Source organism: Rhea pennata, chromosome 15 (assembly GCF_028389875.1).
Source record: "Rhea pennata isolate bPtePen1 chromosome 15, bPtePen1.pri, whole genome shotgun sequence".
NCBI classification, from domain to species: Eukaryota; Metazoa; Chordata; class Aves; order Rheiformes; family Rheidae; genus Rhea; species Rhea pennata.
Window position 1 is genome coordinate 16,896,954 of NC_084677.1, and position 22,662 is coordinate 16,919,615.

The following is a 22,662-nucleotide window of genomic DNA, read 5'->3' on the forward strand; positions in this document are numbered from 1 at the left end:
AAGCAATGCCTTGCCTCCAAAATCCTGCCGGTTACACCACCGGGATGGCACCGGTGTTGCTGCAAGCAGAATTCAACCCATCTCCTGCAGTACTGGGGAGGCAGCAAGAGGCCAGGGCAGACCCCAGGGCAGGCTGGCTCCGGCCGCCGCGGGGCTGTGCGTGCCCGGCTGCTCCGCTGGCGCCAGGCGGGATGCGGCAGGCCAGCCCTGTCGCTGCAGGCTGGGAGTGGGTGGAGGAGCTTGAAGCCAGCTGTGTAAAGACTTGGAGGCTCGCTTGCTAGGGCTTGTTCATGGCATGCAATCATCAGAAGGGCTTAGGCTAAGGCCAGATCTTTTCCCCAGGTTGGATCCCATTTCCTAGGAAAAATGCAGTGATGGGGGGCTTTTTTTTTTTTTTTTTTGGTGTGTGTGTGTGTGTGCTTAGTTCTGCATGCTTAAAAACAAAGCAGTGCAGGGGGTGTTGCGTAAATGCTCATAGAGATAGAAAATGTTTGGCCAGACTCTAGAGCCAAGGCACCTTGTATTGTAGTATCTCAAGTCAAAGGCTACCTAAACTTGCATTTACTTGTTCCAAAGAAGTTCCCTATGCTCTGGGACTAGGGTGCTTTAATAAACAGCTTGCTTTTACAGTACAAAGTCAAAAGAGGTGGGTCCCTTGAGGAGCCTTCGTTCCAGAACATGGATCATCCTCCTAAGGAAGGGCACAATGTAATGGGACCAGCTGTGCAAAACATTAATAGAAGAGTCTCTTAAATAACTAGAATAAAATATCATTGCAAAACAGCTCCCCCTCTTTGGGAAGCAGGGCCAGGAAGAAGGGGGCAGAAGTTGTGGATAGCAAGTTCTTGATTTCTTTACCAGCTGATCTCAGGGACAACTGGATTTTGATTGCTCTAATCAGCCTCTCCCAATGCTGTCTTCTAGCTTTTGATGAGATTGGTGGTTACCCAAACCTGGAAGAGGCCTACTTAAAAGCTGTTCCAGCCAAGATTGTTCCCAACACTACCTGCCACCTACCCAGAGCAGATGCTATGCACCTCTTCCGAGACCCAGTCTCTGGAGATCTGCCCTGGACTGGGATGACTTTCGGGCTGTCTGTCATGGCCACGTGGTACTGGTGTACCGACCAGGTAAACGTAAACATATTCCCCTGCCCCATGTAACACGGCATTGCCTGGGATCCAGGCACGCTCTACAGCTTTTGTCCTGGACATCCACCTGCACTAATGCCTAGTGGTCCTTCTGACTGGTGGCCTCTGGAGGCTTCTTTTTGGAGTCGGGGGAAGTGCTTGGGGCTGCTGCAACCTTGCTCTTGAGGTGCTTGGACTGGGATAGTTTGGAGACTGGGATGCCAAAGGGCGTCCTTGTTTCTTCTGCTGTCTTCTGGCTTTCTGGGAGTGAGGTGAAGGGCTTGCTTGTTGCTCTGGGGCTGCTTGGTGAGAGGTGGCTTGGCCGTATATTCTTGCTGGGGCTGAAGGTCTTGCTTTGCCAGTATGGCTGGCTACCTGCAGTTGCAATGGTCTTTTTAGGGCTGCCTCCATCCCCTCTGCATTTGCTGGCTGCAGGAGGTTTCTCATGTGTCAGGGAACAGGAGATTTCTTTGCCTTGTTCTCTGCCTGCAGGGTTCCTGGATCGGTAATGGTAGATGTGTGCCCCCTGTTTGTTAAAGAACAGAAAAGGGGGGGGGGGACACGAATTACTGTTGTTGTACAGACTCTATTCCCCTGCATGGACACTCCTTCAAACTTCTGTGCCACAGACTTACTTGTTATGGACAAGTCCCTCTACCACTTGGATAGAAGGCCCCTGATTCTTCTGAGACTGGTGGTAGCCCAAAAGAGAAGGTCTCAAGCCCTGACTGTTGTTACTCCTGTGACTTCTCTAGTGAAGAAGGTCTTTCCCCCTGATTTAGGGCTTTGATTCAAGCAAGTTGCGAGAGCTGGTAAAGTTATTGTGCCCTGCAGCTGCCCAGGTGGTTTAACATATGCTGAAGCCACTGTGCTGTTGCTGCACCTTACAGAGCAGCATTTGAAGGCAAACTACAGGTGGTGGCAGTGCATCTCACTTTGCAGTGCAGTCCCTCAGTAGCTGCTTCTCAAGCAGTCTGAGGCTGTCCCAAGTCAAGTCAGTCCCTCCTGGTGATCTAGAACCAAGGATTCAGCAGTATCTGAACACCTTTTCTTTAAGCAGCAGTCTGAATGCTTGTGTTGATCATCTAACTTCCCATTTCAGACCAAGAGAGTGTTCAGTCATCCAGACCTAACCTGTGGGATCTAAGCGGCTAGCAACGTTAGATCAAAGGATATAGGGTTGGGAGAAGAAGGTGGGACTGCGAGGTAAGCGTGAGCTTGCAACAGTTTAGCACTGTGTGGGCTGGTTCTGATTACTGGGGTGAGAGATGTTTGGATTGGGTCTGAGCTCCATTAATCTTAATTTTGGTCTGGGTAAAGCCTTACACGTGGCTGTGGTCACCAGATATTTATCACCCTCTTTGGGTGTGCCTGCACTGCACTCTGGAGGTGTGATTGCACTCCATGTAGTACTTGAGTGCAATTTAATCTAGCAAGCTCAGGTGCTGATAGCAGGACTAGCTAGGGCAGTGGAAGCTGCAGAGCAGGCTGCACAAAACTGCCTTGGTTCTGCTGCTGTTGGGACCCTAGCAGGGCGGCCAGCTCTGCACCTGCAGACGGGCTGCCTCTGCGCATTCAGCTAGCCAGTCTGAATATCCCAATGGCCTCTCTCCTCTCTAATCCACAGCTGTGAGCTCCTGCAAAGGAGACACCAGGCCTTGCTTTGACCAGGAAGGTTGCATTAGAACAATTTAGCTTAGGGTGATACCAGAGTAAGGGGGGGGGTTAGCTGCATTGATTTAACAAGACTAGCAAAAGCCAGTGCTAAGGCCTAAGATGTTTTCTGGAGAGGAAAAACTAAGGGACTAAGGGTGATTTTGCTCCTTTCCCTTTCAGATCCTGTGTGCCCCATGTAGGGCACGTGATGAGTTGTGGTTGGTGCTGCAGCTCCTGACATGCTCCAGCTCCTGGGGAGCAGGGCAGAAGCTGAACTCTGGCTTTGCCCTGATTCACCTCCAAGCTGCATGACCATGTGCTTGCTCAGGAGGGGCTGAATCCTGCTTGGTGCTTCTCTAAGCCCTTGGAGAGAGTCTGAGCTGTTTTAATGTCAGCATTTGTATGGATGTTGCTTATTTAAGAGAGGGTCTCAAAGTCCAAGGCCTGGCTGTATCATGGATGCGCAAAGCTTGGATGGACAGACCTTTGAGGTGCAATCATTTAGTCAGTGTAGGTGAGGGATTTGTCTGTGACAGGAGGAGACAAGATCTGGCATTCCTTTCATTTCTGGGTACTTGTTTGGGGAGGAAACTGGTTCCTATGACAGACTCAGAGAAGGGACAAGAGGGGAAAATCATGTTGGTGGAGAACTGATTCCCCTGGAGGGAGGATATGACTGCCACCTTGCTCTAACCCATGCGCAAAGACTTGCTGTGCAGGGAGCAGGTTTGCAGTAACAGTAACTGCACTGCTCTCACGCATTGCTGAGCTCAGCAGTTTCCCCGTTGCCTTTCTGTCCCAGCTCGCTTGCTCTCAACAAAGACCACAGCTGCTGTCCTGCTAACAAGAGGGGAAACCTTGAGATGTTGGGTCCATGTGTAACAAGGACTTCTACTGGTAGTTGCACTGGGCCTTCATGATGTAATGGAATAACAAGAACCTACTCCCGATCCAGAGAGAAACCCATGGGCTGCCAGGCAGCCATCTCTGGGGCCAGTGCCAAATGGCTGCAGTGCTTGGAGATGTCTGGGGTGCTGTTTGGCAAGGATGAGGCTGACATTAAATAGCATGTTTTGTGGGCTGCTCATCCTCCTTCCCTGGCTCTCCCACAGGTCATTGTCCAGAGGTCTCTCTCTGCAAAGAGTCTGAACCATGCAAAGGCTGGCTCCATCCTGGCCAGCTACCTGAAAATGCTGCCCTTGTTCATCATCATCATGCCAGGGATGATCAGCAGGATCCTGTACCCAGGTAAGGCACCTATGCCACAGAAGTGGAGCTGATGAGTTTGGTATTTTGCATGTTACTAAGCAGAAGTTGCTGAGATGCGGAGGTACAGATGTAGCCAGATCGTGCAGGAGATGGGAACAGTGTGGTGAGCTTTATCTGGCCCTCCTTGGAGGGAAGGGCCTTGGCCTGAGTGCCCCTGAGTTTTCCCTTGTGGATGCTGTGCGTCAGCCTGGTCTGCTGTCCTCTGTTACTGGCGTAGCCTGGTGTGAATGGGGTTGTGTATATTCAGGCAATGAAATGCTCCAGTAATAAATGTCTTGTGTTTTCAATGTGATGAGAAATGTATCGTATATCCTGAGTGAGCCTAAGCCTGCATCTTGGGCTAAATGTTGTGGGCCAGTGTCTAAGAGCCCCAGCTATGCCTAAGAAACGAGGACCCAAAATGAAAATGTTTGATGCTGGGAGATACAAAGACTACCAAAATGAGAGCGAGAATAGCAATTTCCAATGTGATGTGCAAATTGAAATCTGGACTCCAGAGGCTGGTTCAGCTCCAGGAGGCTGACTCTGAGGGATTATTTACTGTGTGAAGCTGCAGAAGCTCCTAGGAAAGGATCTTGCAGGGGCCCACTTGCAGATCATCTTTCCAGTACTGTTGCTGTTCTCGTAACTCATTTAGATTTAAGGTTCTTATAGAATTAATCAAGGATTGCTTTGGCTTATTGTTGTTACATATGGGAGAAATTATTCTCTCCGCATTTCTATGAGCTGAGAGCTTGCTTTCCTAACTCTGATGGCACGTCAATTATCTGCCTTTCATAAAAAGTCTGAACAGGTTATTGCAAGAACACAAACATACCTGGCCACTTTGAACAACGTGGCACCCAGGGAGCTGGGTCACAAGCTCCTTGAGATCAGCACATCAAAAGGCTTGGTGCACCTTGCTCTGCACGGCTCTGCAGGGTGCAAGGAGATCTTTTTGATGAGCTGGCTCTTACCTCCATGTTGCTGGCTGGGGAGGTAAAGGGCGAGTGGACTCTGGACTAATAAATTTAATTCCTTGTAAACATAGATTAGGTGGGAGCCAGCTGCTTGGCTGGGGTAACCTCAGGTGGCTTTGCCGATGTCAGCTTCTGCCTCCTGCTTTGGCCCTGGGTGTTTGGATGCCCTGGAAGGAATGGGTGGGGAGCTTTCAGAAACCAAAATGCAGAGTCCTTGGGAGTGGTGCAAGGATCTCCAGGGCTTAGAAGTGGGAGATTGTCCCTCTCTTACCCATGCCTGCATGGAGCGATACCTCCACCCCAAATCCAGCTGACGGCAGCCAGCTGGCCCACTCCCATGGCTGTGCAGAGTGATTAGGTCTGGCACGGCTCATGAGCTGCCCGGAAAGCTGCTGACTGCGGCGTTCTCTGGCAGATGCTGCCATCCCTGTTTCTCTGCTGCGTTGCTCTACGTAATTATGTGTCCAAGTGTTTTACTTTGATGCTAATCACCTTTATAACGAGTTAGAAAACAAGCCTGCATAAGAACATGCCTGCACGCACCGTCTATCCCCCACCCAGGTGTGACGCCATTGCCCTAACGCTTGCTGCCAATGGGCTATCGGATAGAGCCTGGTGAGTGAGTGGCTTAGGGCACAACCCTCCCCTGCTTCCCAGAGGCCATGCAGTAAAGTCTCTAATTCTAGAAAAGACCTTCTTTTGAACAGCCTTCCTTTGGCACTCCCAGACACCTGAAGAGCTGTGGTGTGGCCACCATCTTTCTGACCAAGAGCACCTCTTGGGTGGCTCCTGCAATTATTGCATGTGAGGCATTGAAAGAGTAAGGTATTCTCCTGCGCGCGTGTCTGAGCATGGCATCTGGGACAAGAGAGCAAAGCTAGCAACGACACTGTAAGCCTGGCCTCTGCTGAGTTGGCCTGGTTACCTCCTGGGTTGCAGAGGTGTTTTACAGCAGAAGCAGCAGCGTGCTGCTGGCTTGCAGAGTGGAGAAACACAGCAAAGGAGGTTATAACAAACAAGCCTACCTGTGCAGCACTGCCAGGGTAGGAGCCGTTGCCATCGAGGACGGTGCGGGGCAGCACGCACCTAATCTCCACGGCGTTGCTCCTCCTCTTTGCCACATCCTCTGCCCTCATGTGCGTCAGTGACGGCAGGTTCCCCAGCGGACTGAGGAAGGTGCCCCTGCTGATGTGAGGATCGCTCAGTTTTCTCTGTATTGGCAGGATCTCCCCATTGGGGGTGACATCGGAGTTAGTTCTCCGGAGCGGCCCGTAGCGATCTCTCACCTCAAAATACTCATCTGAGATGGAGGAGGCATTGGAGCGGCGGTAGCTGTGATCAGCAGAGCTGCTGGAGCAGCTCTCCTGGTCGCTGAGAGTTATATACTCCTCCTCCTCCTCCTCCTCTTCAGCCAGACCATTGTGCGTACAGACAGGCCCTCTGTCCTTCTGTGGTCCTGCTGTGGGCTGGTCTGGCTCGTGGTGGCTGGTCTCTGTTGAAGCTCTGCTGGGATTGTTGTTTGGTTCTTCTTTAACATTTGCTTGCTTGGCTGGTTGTGGCTGTGGCTGCTGTGTGTCACCTTCCAGGCCAGTGTTGTTGTTGTAGGGAGTGCTGGCTTTGGTCACGGGGCTTCCTACTGGGATGGTTCTTGGCTTTGGAACTGGGGGCTTGATTTCCTTGTGTGTTTCATCAGGCTGCTTCAAATGGTGGCTCAAAGGCAAAGCTGCAAAAGTTCCTACTTTCTTTGTTTTCCAGCTGGTGCTCTCAATGGGGCTGGCAACAGGCGGCGTAGAAACTTCTGCAGGAGTCTGAGAGCTCTGTCTTTGGCATGGGGACACTGGAGATGGCTCTTGTTCTGAGCTTTTCTTGATTTCCAACTCTCTGTTCTTCAGCATCTGCCTGTGCTGAGCACTGGCTTGGGAGACATCACAGACTTTGATGCGGTTCATCTGAGAGAGCTTCACGTTCTTTATGTTGGGGTCAATAATATTGATGTAGCCCAAGACTTCGCTCCCAGGCTCTGGGTCAGGCTCGACCCAGGTGGGCAGATAGTCGAACATGTTGGCTTTCTCCAAATTGAGGAGGCCAGGGTGGATAAGTAGAGAGAGATCTGCTGTGTCACCATGCTTTTCTCCTGCCTGGCCCTCAGGAAGGGCCTTGCCTTTGTTGTCCGTCTTCTGGTTTTTGTCCTGATTCTCAGAAGAAGTCTTGCTGATCTGGTCTGCGCTCTTGGCCTTCACCAGGGCATACTTAGGGTTAATCAGCTTCTTTACCACGGCATTGGCAGGGGTCACGGGCACAACAGAAGGCAGTGTTACAGGCTCAGGCTCTGGCTCCTCGCCCATGGGGATAGACTTGAGACTCAGCCCCTTGGACATGAGATACAGTTCTTGGAACTGCTTGTCAAATGCCTCCACCACTTGGCCCGAAAGAACCGTAATGACATTCCTGTCTGTCCTTGCAGCGGACCAGGTGAAGCTGCAATGGAAAAGCGTTGGAAATTGAGTGCTTGCTGGTAAATATAGCCCTCTCCAACCCTGGCCTTCATCAGGGAATTTAACAGTACTAGGAAGGAGATGGTTTTGCTATAAGAAGCCATAATTTGGAGATTTTAACAAAGAAAGCTCTCATCCCAAATTGGAATGAAAAGTTGGAGTCTTGAGAGCACTTGAGCTTGAAATAAAAGTGAAAGATATCTTTTGTGGGTCAGTTAGCTTTTCGTTTCAGTGTTGGCCACTTTCTTTAAGTAACCAACAGAAAGGAAAAGTGGTTTGTAAACAGATTTGTAACCTTTGTGTTATTATTGTGGCCAGAAAGTGGAAAACAGTTTCACTTTCACCTTTATGGAACTTGTCTTTTAGAGATGGAAAAGTTTCACTGGGACAGATCTATTTCTACCAAAGCAAGTTTTCATTTGGATAAATCTGAAAAATTTGGGTACCCAGTGTTGATTTGCAAAAACGAAGGCCAACGTTAGAGCTAGCACTGGCTGCAGCTTGGTTTTGTCCTTCCTGTGCTTGGCTCAGAGTGCTGTCACCACGTCCACTTGCAGAAGCACTTTGTGTGTCTCGTTCTGGCCTCCTCCTAGGAGAGGTATCGTAGTCCTGCCAGTGGGGTAGTGCTGAGCCCCTTGGGTCTAATTCCAAATCAGAATATGGCCATGACAGTGCCCGTATTGGGCAGGCTCTGTTCGTTCACTTTGACCGTGCACTTTCACAGGGATCAAAACCCTTCTCCTGCCATTTCCATGCGTTCCCCTGCAGCCAAGCAAGGTTCCCCCTCCAGCAGGCCCAGTCTTTAGGGAACACTATGACTTCCTTGGGGCAGGCAAGAGGAGACCCTGGTGATTACCTGTAGGATCCGCACATGGCCCGGTCACCATCCACGAACATGAACTTCTGGGCCAAGGCCCCTTTGAACTTCGTGGCTGAGCGAGTATAAAATTCGGTTCCCCCGGTGCTTCGAACTCTGAGGTTCTGCAAAGCAAAGCCAACGCAATGAGTGGGAGGGAGCTTGGGACAGGGGAGGGGAGCTAGTGGCCAGATGCTGGTAGACCCTCAGCTGGCCTTGGCTGTGCCCTCTCGACCATTCCTTCCCACCGCCAGGCTTCTCTGAACAGAAATCCAGCTGAAGGCCCTTTGTGGCACTGCACTGAATGGCGCTTCCATGTTTTCACTCGGTTTGGAGCCGACTTTGGCTCCTGGCCTAAATAAAATACTTGAAGTGCCGTTTTCCAAAGCAGCGTTCGGTCCCCTGCGTTGACACTCCAGAGGATAATTTCACAACCCCTCCGAAACGGGAAACATTCCTCACAGCCTGCTCTGCGGAGGCCTCAGAGATGGGAAGATAAAATAACTTGCCCAAGGCCACACAGCAACTCAGGGACTTGGCTTAAAGAATTTCCTGTTTCCCCATATGCGGAGCAGTGTTTTCCACCTCTTGAACTCAGTGTTGTGGATAGTCAGCTTGCAATAACAACGCCAAACATTTTCCATCTCTAAAGATCTATGCAAATACTCCCATGAGAGTGGTGATTTCTCACCTTCTCTCCATTGGCAGATCTACAAGTGCTTTCCTGTGAAGATGCTGACCTCAGGACAGCACACGCAAGCCTGATGGTGGTGAGCTGCCTTCTCTTAGCCCAGCTATCCACTTAGATCTGCTTTGCTCCTCAGTGTGAGTGTGTTTCTCCACTGCTGGGTGGAGGGAAAAGCGATGCAACATCTTTTCACCCTTGGGAGATGAAACCTGAGGACAAGGGCCAAAAGGGACACGCACCATGCTTCAGTGCGACCCTAGGCAGGCAGTCTGGGAGCAGGGTTTCCACTGGCCAGGGAGCCCAGCCGCTCTGCCAGTCAGAGCTGTCGTCCCCGCCGTGGGCAGCCCGTGACCCACTGGGGCTGTCCCAGGAGGGAGGCACGTCCCCACGGTCCAACGTGCTCCTGCAGGCAGGCGAAGGGGTGCCCCAGCTCTGCAAAAACAGCCATGTAGTTCTCAGCTTTTCTCATACTTCCATGTTTTTCCTCCAAAATGCAGGACGCAAACACATTTTTACATCTGTGCAAATTGTATCTTTCACAGTAAATGAGTGAATGTTCTCCTGGGGTGGAGAGAGAATATTTTCTTATGAAAGCACCTTCGTTCCTCCTATTTCTGCTGGCCTATTAGTAAATCTTAGTGCCACTGCTGAATCTGGTCACTAGGTCATGGCATCCTTTTCTTTTTTTTCTTTAAGCTTAAAAGGGGACTTAAAATACTTTTTCTACCCTCTCCCCGAAAATCTTCCTCACTTCATCCCTTCGTCATCTGCTTTCCTGGGGTCTTGTCTCTTCTTCTCCTCTGTGGGATGTGATCCCGTGGGAGCTATTGCTCAGGGAGCTCGTTGGACTGCAGCCTCTTGACCCACTATACTTGGTAGAAGGGACAGGGAGCAAAAGCTGGTGTTCGTGTGATGCAAAGGTTTTCCTGGCCGGCTTTCCCAGGAAGCCTTGTACACTGGGTGGAGAAGTCCAGCTTCGGTCCTTCAGCAGATTGATGTGATGTGTGCAGCTTGCATTTGATTTTCCAGCTTTGTCCTTTCTGTCTGTCGTGCTGCTGGGGCGAGACCAACGCTGAGCAAGCCCTGGGGTGCAAGCACTACGGTGGGTGCGAAAGCTGCTCGTCTTCATACAGCTCTGGCGTGAGAGCAGCAGCTAATGCTTGCGTGTAGTGGAAAAGGGTAGGGAGGATCTGTGTACGCTAGGGCACAGCCCAGGACATCCTGGTTTGGGTGGCGGGGCGGATTCCCCTCCCCGTGCTGCGTTTCCCACTAAAGCTGCCGCGAGAGCAGCTCAGCAACGGCTCTTGCCGCCGGGGCAGCCCGTGGGCCTGCTGCTGGCTAAACCAAGCCGTTGACAGTGCTGTGCCCAGGAAAATAAGCCAGGCTCAGACCTCTGCCCATCACTTGGAGGAGGCTCTGCGTCCCCTGCTCGCCAAACGCCTCTTCGCAGCGCATTAATCTGCCTGCCCGGTCTGAGCCAAACCTTTTCACAAATGCACAGAGCGGCAGAAGATGTTCTCAGGTGACACCCAGAAGCGAGGTGCCTCTTGCCTTCCTCTTCCTCCTCGCTCCTGGAGTATCACCTCTGTTAAGTCAGATCTGTTTGTTTAACCTCTCCGAAGAGAAGCGGAGAGCCAGCGTGCGCCCCGGCCGCTGCCTGCTCGCCGAGCTCAGGAGCTGCCCTGCGGGAGCGAGTGAATCACTCTCCAAACACTCGCCCTTGCTTAACGAATCACCCGTGTTGCCCAAGCTGGCGTGTTAATTGCAAAGCACATAAGACCTGCCTGTTAGACACCAAGATAACGATATATGTTTCATTAGCATCTCCTGGCTTACGAAGCAGCTCCCAGACACTGCCCTTGTTTCTTCACAGTCTCCTGCCCCACTGAATACCACTCCGGCAATTGGCTGTGACGAGCAATATGCGGCAGATCACAACTTGGAGACATTTGCCGAGCTGTGCAAACGCTCTCCTGCTTTTCCGGTCCTGCCATCAGGCTCCTCATCCATTAAAACACTGGCGTGCATCAGCTCTGGCTTTTCTGGTCCTGAAGCAGAAGCAGTCTGGAAAATACCAGACTCGTGGGGGAGTTTGGATGTGCACACAAGCTTGGCTATATCTGTTTTAATTGTTGCGAGCAGCAATTAAAGAGAGCCTGGAGACTGTGTGGTTGGATGAAGACGCCAACCTCGGCTAGCTGGTGTCTCGGGCAGAAGGGAGCCGTGCTCCTCCGCGAGCCCGCTCCCCTCTCTGTGTGCTCGGCCCCGAGAGCCCGCGCTGCATCATGGCCCGGCAAAGTCCAGTTCTCCTGTTAGCGTTGCAATTACGTAGCTTGTACGTGTTCCAGCTCAGTCTGATGTTTGCCTCACCGTAAGCAAATTTGGAGAGCTTGTCCGGACACGGACCTTCCCGTGAGCCATTTGGCAGCCAGCGCCGCATGGCTGGGTGACATCAGGGGAAGAAACATTATCTTTGCCAAGCAACAGCAGAGGCAGAGGGACTTGGAGGCAGCGGGTAAAGTACAGCCAGGAGGGAGAGGTGTCTGCGGGCCTAAAAGTGAAACTGCTGGATTCCTCGGCCGTTCGCGCCCTGAGCCTGCGATAGGAGCGTTACGCCCAGCTGAGAGCCGGGACTCTGTCTTGCTGCTGGGACGAGCACAGGCCAGGAGCGGGCCTCGCCGGCTGTGCCTCCCTGCGCTGGCTGCTGCTCCTAGCAGGGCGTTGATTCCCTTCTCCTGCTCTTCTTCCCCGTCATCTCCCTCTGCCTTCCCACGGGCACAGCACCGGGTTATTCCTTCGTGATCCCGGCACGCACAGAGCGGAGGCAAAGCTCTGCCGGGGGCTTCGCTGCCAGCTCGTTGCGGAGCTCCCTGGCGTGGCGCACGCACGGAGCTGGGCTGGGAGAGAAGCGTTTTTGGCACGCGCCTCTTGCGTCCCCTCCTCGCTTGGCGCGCGGGACGGCCGGGGCGGCCGCAGCGGTGGGAGGGGAGGAGGGATTCGGGGCAGGCTCTCCGGAGCGGAGGCGGCCCGGCGGGGATGCTCCCCTCTCCGCCTGGAGTCGGAGGAGCCGAGCGGAAGCGCCGGCTCCCCCGGGAGAGGTTTCCGCCTCCCAGCTCTGCGGGGACCCTCTCGATCGCATGGTGCCGGCGGCCGTCCCGGGGGCCTGCCCTTCTCTGCCTGCTTCTTGCATCCGCCCGGGAGGTGGACGGCTGCGGGGGGCGGCCGGTGCGCTGCGGAGGGGAGGCTCACGGGCACGACTCCGATGCAGAGCAGGAGCTTGAACCCGCTTGTCACCTCTGCTGCGGGGGCACCCAGCTGGCCCCGGCCAGGCGCCCAGTCCCAGGGTGCTTGGTGCTGCTGCACAAAGCCAAGCAGAAAGCCACCGGTCAGAGCAAACAAGTGTCACGACCGGTTGCTTGGCCTCATGGCCAGGCACAAACATCTGCTTCTCTTTCTGGTGCTAGGAAGCTTTCCTGGCGCTGTGGCCCTGCTCAGCCAGCGCCGTTGCTGGGCGTTCCCGGGCTCTGTTTTCTCTTTCCTGCTTCAAAACAGGATTCGTGCACCAGAGCACAGTCACGTGCTGCCGCGGGCGCCCCGGGCGCGGGTAAATGCGGCGTGTGCCGGCAGATCCGCGCGGTGCAGCTGGCAAGGGTGGCTCGGGCACTGCTGCTGCCGCCGCGCTGGCGGGGAGGCTCCCGCCGGCCTCCTGGCCGTGCCACCCGTAGCTCCTGCAGGGCTTTCCGAAGGAGGTGGGAACAAATTCCTCCTTGTCTTCCAGCAAAGGAGGCTTGAGCAGGGGCAGTGATTTGCCCAGACCAAGTTTCTTGAGCTTCCTCACGGGGCCTGGTGGTGGAGAAGAGCCAGTAGCTGTCCTGCGAGAGCCGGGCTGCTCCCAGCCGTCCGCTGCAGCTCTGACTCTTAACGGTAGAGCCAAAAGCTCCCCTTGATGTGATGGTCTTCAGCTGCCTCCATCGGGGCATCTTCCCTCCTCTTTGATTCCTTGCTTAGGTCTCTAATCTCCGATTGCTGCCCCATCTCTCTCAGCTATCCATTCCCTCCGGGAGAGGCTGGTGCTGGGCCCCTGGCCCCTTCCAGCCTCCCTCGAAGTAAGCAATTAGCACTTTAAAGAACAGGCAACCCACAGAGCAAGCTGCCACCAACCCCCCAGTGCCTGAGAGGCTGTTTTGGTCCTGGCTGCCAGTTTGTCGGGATTTCCGTGGTTTTGCAGCAGCACGTGGAGCTCTGTCAGAGCTCCCCGGTGCTAAATGCTCAGCACAGACTGGGAGAAGCAATGCTTTGCCCACTGGCACCTGAAACCAGAAGAGGTGACGCGAGGCCCAGACTGGAGAGGTGTTGGCCTTGGCTCCCTTCCTCTGGCAGGGAGCGAATGGGCAGCAGGGCTTGGGCTACCACGACGAGGCTGAGCAGAGAGCCCCAGTGCGTGGTGTGAATATTCTGTGTTTGGTCACTGTGGGCCCTTTCGCCCTTGACCGTCTTCTGTGAGTCCGTATCAACCTCTGAGAGCTAATGCGGATGTATGAGTGATTTGCAGAGAGAGCTGGAGGACCTAAAGTTTGGGGGCTGTGATCCATGTAAGACGGCAGGAGATCACACCTGGTACCTCTGCTTGTCTCTCTGCGTTAGAGGAGAGTACCTGACCCTGAACCTTTCGCGCCAGCCTTACCTTCAAGTGGCCGGTGTGCATCTGGGCACGCTCGCACATCTGAAGGAAGTGCTTCACATTGGTCTCATCTACAATGATGTAGACTCCCACTTTCCTCTTGAAGCCTGCTTCCAGAAGGTCCTTGAAGATGTCGACGTCAGTGAACATGTCCATGACCACTGCAATGACCTGCAGAAGGGAGAAGAGTTCAGATAGCATATCACCCCTGTCTGCGCATAACCGAAGCAAAGCGCTCTCTTCCTAGGAGGCTGGGGCTGGGTCTCGTTTTTTTTAGCTTCAGCACTGTGAGACTCTTCCTTCAGACCTCATCAGCACTTCCTAAAACGTTGAAGGTGAGGCTTGCACCTCTCAGGGGGGAAGCTGGTCTGCAACGCTGCATTTCTGCCTCAGATGACAAAACCTGCCACACCAACAAGTTCCTTTGATCTCACAGTAAAATCTGTCGCCTTGACCTGAAGGCCAGTGTGCACTTAGCTGTGAAAACAGCCTGAGATGAGTCACACTGCCGCATCCGTAGCACCCTGCTGTCCTAGTGCCCAGGGCTGGCCTGGAAGGCCCTGTCTCCTGTGAACATCTGAGCCTCTGTGGGGACACGCAGGCCCCAGGCGTGAAGCCCAGCTTCCTGGAGAGCAGAGGTGCCAAACCAGGGCAACTGCTAGGAAGGGTTCCAGCTTTTGGCTGATGAACCTTCCGGCGTTTCATAGCTTTGTATTCTTGAATATATTTTTGACAAGTTGATATCTGGGGACGAATTGAATATTATTGCCTTTACCAAGCACCATAAATTTCTGCATCCTGTTTCTGCCTGAGAAGCTTTGCCTCCCTTTATTATAGATAATATAATTATCCCGTAATTCCTATAATGGGAAAACTCGGAAGAAAAAACATTCCTTTTTGCTGCAACAACTGTGTCAGGCTGCGAGCACATTGCGTGGGCCCAGATCCCCCCATCAGACATCCCTGTCCTCCCTGGGGATCTCTTGCACTCTTCTGTTCAGAGAAACAGTATAAATGAGGGTTAAAAGTGACTGTAAGCTTGGTAGAAAGTTGCAAGACACCCCTGGGGCACGTTCAGGAGCTGAAATGACTTTTAATACCTTTTAAAAACCGGCTTGCCTGCAAGTTGACAAGGTTGCTTGAAGGTAGCTAGCAGGTTGCAGTTCCCAGTGAGTGCAACCAGCCATTCGTTTAGATCTGCGCTGTTGATTTAGGGAGCGTTGCTGTTAGGAGCTGTGTGGTTTGGTTCATGTTTAACTACACTGCTAGAGCAGTGCTTTGTAGACCAGATGGCGTTTCTCCCATTGGGGAGGTAGTGCTGGGCTGCCGACATCTCTCTGGCTCTGTCGCGTTGTGCTGTCTGGCCCTTCTGCAGCTTGGAGCACCCCATGCTGCTTCGGATGCTGCTTCTGCCACACAAATGCCCCTTGGAGCTCCTCCTCCTCCTCCTCCTCCTCAAGGGCTTGCAAAAGCCAAGCAGAGCCACAGCAGGACAAAGGCAGCTGGGGCCATGGGGCCCCAGCAGGGACGAGAAGAGCCCTGCACTACATGTCCAGCTTCGCTAGGCAAATGGCACCGTCACCATCCTCTCAGTGCTTTGAGACATAGGAGGTCCACTGCTGTGGTGGGGCCAGGGTGAGCCTAGCGCCTGATACAAGGGTGCATCTGCATGACATCCAGCCATGCTGGGGTTTCACCAGGAAAGGCTGCCTAAGCACCAAAGTTGACTCTGCCCTTGTGGATTTTGCCCTCCTGGAGATGGCATCACTGATGAGCATGGGAAAATGTGCTGTAAAACCCTGTGGCAGGCGCGGAGGGGGCTCCAGCGCAAATCCCTCCCGCAAGACCTGTGTGCTGGGGAGAGCGGTGAGCATCTCGGTGCAATCCCAGGGCAGGAGTAGGACAGCGCAGACACCCACCGTTGTGTCTGCCTTCCCCGCATTCAGCCCTGTTGCAGCCACGCAGGTCTCCGAGCTGCGAAGCGGCTTGTCGTCACAGTGCTGGGGGCACTTCAGTGTTGTGGCCAGGGCTTGGAAACCCTTTGGTGTCTCCATCTCTGCAGCAATTCCAGAAAGGTGCTGCAGTGGCCAGGGCGAGGGGAGCCTTTGCTTTGCATCTGTGGGGTTCTTGGCCCTTCGCCCCTGCTTAGCCCTCTCTGCAGGGGATGATGCAGGGAGACCTCTCAGACTCCTCTCGCAGGAGCGATGGGATCAGATGCCTGGCGCTTGCACACTCAGGCTCGTCTGGTCCAGGAATCTCAAAGCACTGAGCCGCCTTTTAATTAGTTTTGTGCCATAGGAGCCCTGGGAGGGAGGTGGCAAGCTCTAATTATTAAGAGCACTGTGTGTTATGACACTGCTGGCTGTTCCCTTCCTTTCTGAAGGCGAAGGGGTGAGGAGTCAGACTGCGACGCGAGTCTGTGCTGCTCCTCCCCAGCCTGCGCTGCCTCCGAGGCTGCCTCGAACCCGCTCACCCTGGCCAGCTCATCTCACCTCTTTCTGTGGCTGCCAGGTGCGTGAGAGGTGAGCTGGGTGAGAGGGACACGTTTGATGCTGCTCAAGGATGCTTGAAGCCTCTTCCACCAGGAGCTCTGCCCACGCTGAGCAAGAGAGCGAGGCTGCTGCTCTCTGCGTTGAGCAGCTCCTGGCGCCGAGGACGAAGCCTGGCTGAGCCGTTACGGCTCGGCCAGGCTTCACCTTGTGATACGTTGCACTTTGCAGATGCTCTAGGTCGGGGTGAGAGGCTCCTTGTCACAAGGTCAGGCTGAGCAAAGCCAGGCAAGACAAGCAGCCCCTGGGCTTGCTGCATGGTTTGGTTGCCGGTTCCACGTCTGGATGTGCAGGACCCGTTTCGCTGAAGCTCCTTCACTGCCCTTGGTGGTGTTTTGCCTTTAGTGCTAATGGGTGAGGGTGGAACTGTGTCCTGTCGCCTCCCTGGAGACCGCCCTGAGCTTGGTTCAGCCCCTGGCTCTGCACCCCACCAGCTGAGGCAGATTCGTGGCTGGAGGTCATTCGCAGCTCTTTTCTTGAAAAGCAGGTTTAAAAAAGTGGCATCTTCTAGACAGCTTTTAGCTGGATTTGCATTCATCGTCACTTGAAAACTTTCCAGCAATTTTTACAGTGAAAGGACAAATTCTTACGCCCTAATGAACCTAGCTGTGCATTTTGCATGTTCTCTCCTTACTGACAGGGAAACTGAGGCAGAAAAATAGATGCCCTTGTTGCATTGGGCTCATACTGGTCTGCGGGCCAGCAAAGCCCGCAGTCATCTCACTGAAGATGTGAAGAGAGACAGGTTCAAAGTGACTTTTAGAACTCAGGGCTTGGTTCCCTTTTTCATTTACAGCAGGTAATTTAGGAGAAACTTCTCTGTCTGCTGTAAATCTTGGTTAAAGAACCTCTGAACTGGGACCCAGGATGTTTTGTCTCCCTGGATTGAACTACTGGAGCAGGACAGGTTGGTGGCAGGCATTTTGCTCCTGTCTCTGACACTGATGCGCTCAGTGGCTGTGGCCATGGCACTTAATCTGCATGCCCCATTCTCTCCAAACGGAAACTGAGGATTTATAAAATGGGGGTGGTAAGAGTCATCAGCCGCATAGCTGGGCATTAGTTGTGAGGCTTTTAATGAAAGGAACGCTCTGTGGGCGAAGCAACGACACTGTACGGGAGTTCCCACTGGGGCAAATGCTTTGAAGAAAAAATAAATGTGAAATGACCCCCTCTAATTCCATACAACACTTAAGGAGAGGGAATTCTAGCCCTCCTGTTCGGCAGGACTTTGCTTCTCTCCCCACTGCGTCTGGCCTGCAGGATGGGCTGTTTGTCACTGAGATCTCCAAGGAGCGTGCCAGCACACTGCCCTAGCGCCAAATGGGCTGCGAGACCGAGGACATCCCTGGTAGTGCTCCTGACCCTGTGAGACAGTCCAGTGTCCACAAGGGCAAACTCTGCTCCTGGGTAGTCCCTCCTTGAACCCTGGCTGAAATCAGTTGAATCAAGGCCAAAACTCAGGTGCAGGATTTAATCTGCAAAGAATGGAGGTCTGTGTGCTTTGGAGAAATGCAATCCTCTGTGCTATTTACTTCCCGTCCCAGGGAACAGGAGTGTCTGGAGCAAAGACCTGGCATCCCTGCCCTCAGGAGCAAGCTTGGCAGACTTTGTCCCCCATTACTTCTAGGAGAGTGGAGCTCAGTGCCCCACATGCTTGCTTTGTACTTGGGAAAATGATGGCATGAGATCCCAGGCAGCAGGAGAGTCAGACCTGTTCCCAACGCAACTTGCAACAGCATCATCCCAGGAATCCTGCCCATCCCTCATCGCGGGTCTTTGCCTTTGGCCAAAGAGTGCTGCTGTGGAGAAGACAGGCCCCAAATTTACAGCCCGATGATCCTAGCTGCCTAATGGGTGACAGTTCTCTCTTCAAAGTCCCAGGAGCTCTTGAGATCTGTTGGACATAGCGGATGTGCAAAGCACTGAGGATCAGCGGTGCGAGCAGAGCAGGCCGCAGTGCAGGGATGCGAGAGATGCCGAGACCCCGATGAGCAGAGAGAGTTACTTCCTCTCCAGCGCTGAGCAAATGATGCTGGGATCCTCCTGAACTGCTGTGACGAGTGCGTAAACTGCAGGATCATGTTTTATAGAGGAAATTGCAACTCCTTATTAAGTCACTCTGACTCATCAGATGATAACTTTTGGGGCACACCACGTGGGCATTTAATGAATTAGGCAGGCACCAACGCGCAATTAGGGGAGGCGTGTTGAGGAGAAGTGGGACAAGTAACATTAATAATTGCTCTCTCTTGTTGACCCTTTTGTCCACAAATGGCCAGAGGTTTTGTAAACAGTAATTAATAGGGCCTCATAACCTTTGCTGGAAGTTGCTAAGTTTAATTATATCACCACAATCTCAACCTGGAACCTCAAATGCAGACTGGGAGAGAAGAAATCAGACTCACTAGTGTCTTCTTTTAGCCAAGGGCGTGATTTTCAGTCTGTTCTGCTTTCTGGTCAGATAGAGCCATAAACCAAAGCCAAGTGAAGGAGAAAGGGTCCTCCCTACCAACCCTATGGATTGCACAGCTTTGTGGTGTCTGAATTGAAGGAGAGAAGTTTGGGGAACTGCTGTGCTCCCAGCCCCAGCCCTAAGGAAGTCTCCAGCCTGAAGCCTGCCTGGACATCTCATCTTTGACCGCCTCTGTGCTATGTGTGGAGAAATGGGGATTCACCAGATCCCAGGGAGGGCAGGGATGTGGCTGCAAGAATCCTGTGTCTTGTCTCACCCTTTTTTTCCTGGAAAGGTGAAGGGATCGTTTGCATCCTTTGCTCCAGCTTGCCTGGATTTGCCACTTCACAAAATAAAGTGGAGGCTCTTAACTTAGCAGCGTTTAGCCTTGTACCTGCAAGCACATACGTATATCATCGTCATTAAAGAGGCCTTAAATCTTGACTCTTGGCTTCCTCATGCAAACCATTTCCCCTCTGAGCTGCCGTGAGGGCTTACCCAGCGTCAGCAGCTGTGCTCATATGTGCTCTGAACTTTCTTCAGACAAGCTCCGTCAGGCGGACTTTGCTTTTCTCTCTGTGACATAGCAACCTTTATGTTGTGATTTGTTGTTTGGCATCTGAGAACATTTCAGAGCAAGCATCTTCAACAGAATCTCTGGGAGTAAGGGTCAACCTGCTTGACACAATACTGAAACCAAGAGAGCTATCGCTCTTCCACACCTGTCAGATGAAGAGCACTGCCATTTCCCAGTGTGACAGGACAAGTTGGCCACAGGAGACAACCAAGTTGGGGCTAAGCATCAAGGGAAACTTGGGATGGTATGGCTGAAATGCCTAGTAGCACTTTTCCCCTTTTTCATCACCAAATGATCCACAGGATAAAAGATAGGTGGGTATTAGGAAAAGCACTGCTAGTATGTAGAAACAGAGATCTGGGCAGGTGGGAGAATTTCCTGCCCTTTCAGTGGACGGGAACTGCTGAAGGGCATCTTCTCATCAAATCTGGGCTGAAGTTCTGACCAGAGGATGGCCCAAGGGGCATGCCAGGAAGGATGTGACACAAGATCAACATACTGTGGCACCACTGATGTAGTGTCAGCTGGCCTGTCCATTTCTGTGCCCAACTGTTTCACCTCCAAGGCTGCCACAGGGACCTTAAGCCTCAGCTTAAATCTCAAGGTGTAGAGGAGCGTGTTCTACATCCGAGTCTTCACAATCAGGAGTGAGTACACCAACAGTTATCTTAATTCAGCTTCTGTGTGATTGCGGGTTCTGCTATAGTAACTGTAGTCCTCAGATACGAGGTTCAGGGCCTGGAGAAGCCCCATTTCTCAAACCCTAATAACTTCTGCTAATCCCCGACTCCCCTCCAGACTGCAGGCTTGAAGCATATGCCCAGCTGGAGAGTGTCACTCCCCTACATTTTCTAAGGCAACGTAAAGATTTGCTCAAATCACCAAAGACATGTTGCAGAACTGTCACCCATATTTCTTGGCTTTCCAAGCTCCTCTTTAACAACCATAACATATTTTCTGCCCTTGATGCCTCTTCAGGTAGGCTCTATCTGATGCCAATTCACTCCAAGGCAACTAAATGTTATAGAGCTGATGAAGGATTCCCCCCCACCGCCCGATCCCGCATGACAAGAACAGTGGCATTGGCCACGGGCACATCCAGGAGGCTTGGAGATGATCCAAGCAGAGGTGCAGATGGTGGAGGCACCCACATCGGCAACTGCCTGACTCAGCTGCCTGGCTCCACTGAACAGGAGAAGGACAGTAGAAAGGATGAATCAGGAGGTGCTATTTGTGTGGGGGCAGGCAGGAAGCAATGAGTAGGCAAAGCTGGACAGGAGCTGCAAACCTGGTTGGAGGCAGCTGGAAAGACCTGAAGATGAGGCATTCTTAGTAATGGGAAAGTTTTCCACATGCTGCATCCTGTGAGCTCAGTTCTTTGCAAGAATCAGCCCTCTGTTTCCGTGCAGTGTGAAAGCAGGCCGCTGCAAAGCCTTTGGGAGTGGGAAACGTCACAGGAAAGGATCAACTCACCGTTCGCAAGAGAGAAGGGAAGTGATGGTCAGTACCCAAAGATGGCTCCTGCCTCAGAGCAGGCCTGCACACACCTAGAAGCTAGCATGGCCCGTCTCCCACATCCCTGAGAGCAAGCTTGGCCATCCCTGCCAGCCTGTGTGCCCAGCCAGTTCAGACTTGTTTGGAGATCAAGTTTCCTGCCTCAGCGTGGGCACCTCGCGAACCTGCCATGTTCATTCAAATACACGGCCCTCTGGCTACCAGATCTTGGAGAGAATCTGGCTATAACCTGCTACTGGATAAAGGCTTCTTGTCTTTCCCACCAGGATCCAAAAGCTCTGAGAGAGCTAGCATTTGCCCTACCACCAGAAGGGGCAGGTAGTGATGTTTCGGTGGCCTTTGGAGCTGAGCAGCTCTGACCTGAGACTGCCACACTGACTGTGTCCAAGCCTGGGAGAGGAATCCACTCAGCTGAGCTGTCTGACCTACTCATTTACTCTTCTTGCTTCCCACAACCCTGACAGAGGGAGGGAAGAGGCCGTTCTCCCCCGTTTCACTGCTAGACCATGTCCTGGGATGGGATGTTCCTCCCCCAAGGCTGAATTTCTCCAAGAACCAAACACACAGAGCTTACTGGCCATCAACCAACACTGTGAAACCAGCAGGTGCCAACCCCTCTTCCAGTTCTCAGCTAGCACCGGGTCACTGGGAAATACCAGTGGCCTTTGCCCACCACAGCTGGCCTTCAATAAACGTGGTCCTCTCCTATCTGCTCCTCTCCTTCCCCTCTCCTCATGCCATGACATCAGTCTGATGTGATCGCCCATGTGATCACCCATTCCTTTCCTCAGAAGTATGTAGGGACCCTGGGACTAGCTCAGCTACAGTAGCAGTCATGGAAAGGTCACACGGTTCCAGGGCTTATTAGACCAGGCTAATGACCTCTCTTCAGCAAAAAGCAGTCTCAGATTATTGATTACTCAGAATTAACAAGGAAAGCAGAATGATTTACCCTGATGCTTTTGCTTGGGCAGAGGTTCCCAGAGGACGTATATTGCCTGACTGAGCAAGACTTTAGGACCTGACATTGGCAGAACAGCCCAGATCAGTTCCTACCCCAGCACCCGGCGAACGCCTCACCTTCTGAGCCTGGCAGATCATCTTCCTCACCACCTCCTTGATGTGAGCCTGCCCTTCGATGGGTGGCTGCATGTACACCATGGCACGGGTGACCCCACGGTAGGCGACGGTCTCAGGCCAGCCGAGGTCCAGTTGGGGGATGGACCGATCAGATCTCTGAGGCCAGTACTCCAGGGATGGGGCCACATCCTGCTCATCCCCTTTGCTGTTGTGGTCATCTTCGCTGTCCCCCATGCTGCTGCCATGGCGTGGGATGTATTCAGAACCTGGGTCATACGTCTCAAGTGTATCCAGGATCTTCTTTAGCTCCAGCTCGGAGAGGAAGTCCCTGATGTTCTCTTTCTTCAAGACCTCATAAAAGGCATCTGGCCCCTGAGAGGCCAGTGCCTCCAAGGCAAGGCGTTGCTCCTCGCTATAGAAGAACTCAGGCTTGGACTCACTAGACCTCCAGTTGACGTGGCTGTCGTCCAGACACTGCACCTGGGAGAAAGCCATGGTGACTGCAGACACTGATATGCCCTCCAAAGGGAGCTTGGTATGTCAAGTAAGCACCAGCTACAGACAATAAATAAGAAATTAGTTATTTCCTAGTCTTTAAATATATGATTGTTTTGTTCCCGAGTTCAATGAACAGCTATAGAAACACGTCTCTCCGTTCTCCCGCTCACTTGGCAGAGTGTTTCTAGGACTCCGGACCTCTTCTACTCCAGAGAGGAGGAATCGGCTCCTCGTTTGCTCCTAGGTCCGAGCAG

General features: G+C 52.9%; 2 protein-coding genes across 4 annotated transcripts in view; one reads left to right on the forward strand and one right to left on the reverse strand.

The window, feature by feature from the left end:
* Positions 1-22,662, forward strand: part of SLC5A10 (solute carrier family 5 member 10) — a 44,114-nt gene that overhangs the window by 14,869 nt on the left and 6,583 nt on the right. For all 3 annotated transcript variants that reach the window (XM_062588659.1, XM_062588662.1, XM_062588661.1), the window contains 2 exons: positions 925-1,130; positions 3,899-4,034. In XM_062588659.1, coding sequence (XP_062444643.1) covers positions 925-1,130; positions 3,899-4,034 — 342 coding nt within the window. The remainder of the gene's footprint in view (positions 1-924; positions 1,131-3,898; positions 4,035-22,662) is intronic.
* On the reverse strand, positions 969-22,405 carry FAM83G (family with sequence similarity 83 member G). The gene is made up of 5 exons (XM_062588658.1): positions 21,911-22,405; positions 13,738-13,905; positions 8,366-8,490; positions 6,040-7,492; positions 969-1,656 (listed from the first exon to the last, which is right to left on the reverse strand). Exons 1-5 carry the CDS (start codon positions 22,403-22,405, stop codon positions 1,231-1,233), a joined length of 2,667 nt encoding a protein of 888 aa, XP_062444642.1. The 3' UTR covers positions 969-1,230.

Coding starts and splice junctions, on each gene's coding strand:
- FAM83G (XM_062588658.1), bottom strand. CDS start 22,405: ATGGCTTTCTCCCAGGTGCAGTGTCTGGACGACAGCCACGTCAACTGG. Junction 13,906..21,910: donor TGATCTGCCAGGCTCAGAAG/GTGAGGCGTTCG, acceptor TCCCTTCTGCAG/GTCATTGCAGTGGTCATGGA. Junction 7,493..8,365: donor GCCATGTGCGGATCCTACAG/GTAATCACCAGG, acceptor TTTCCATTGCAG/CTTCACCTGGTCCGCTGCAA.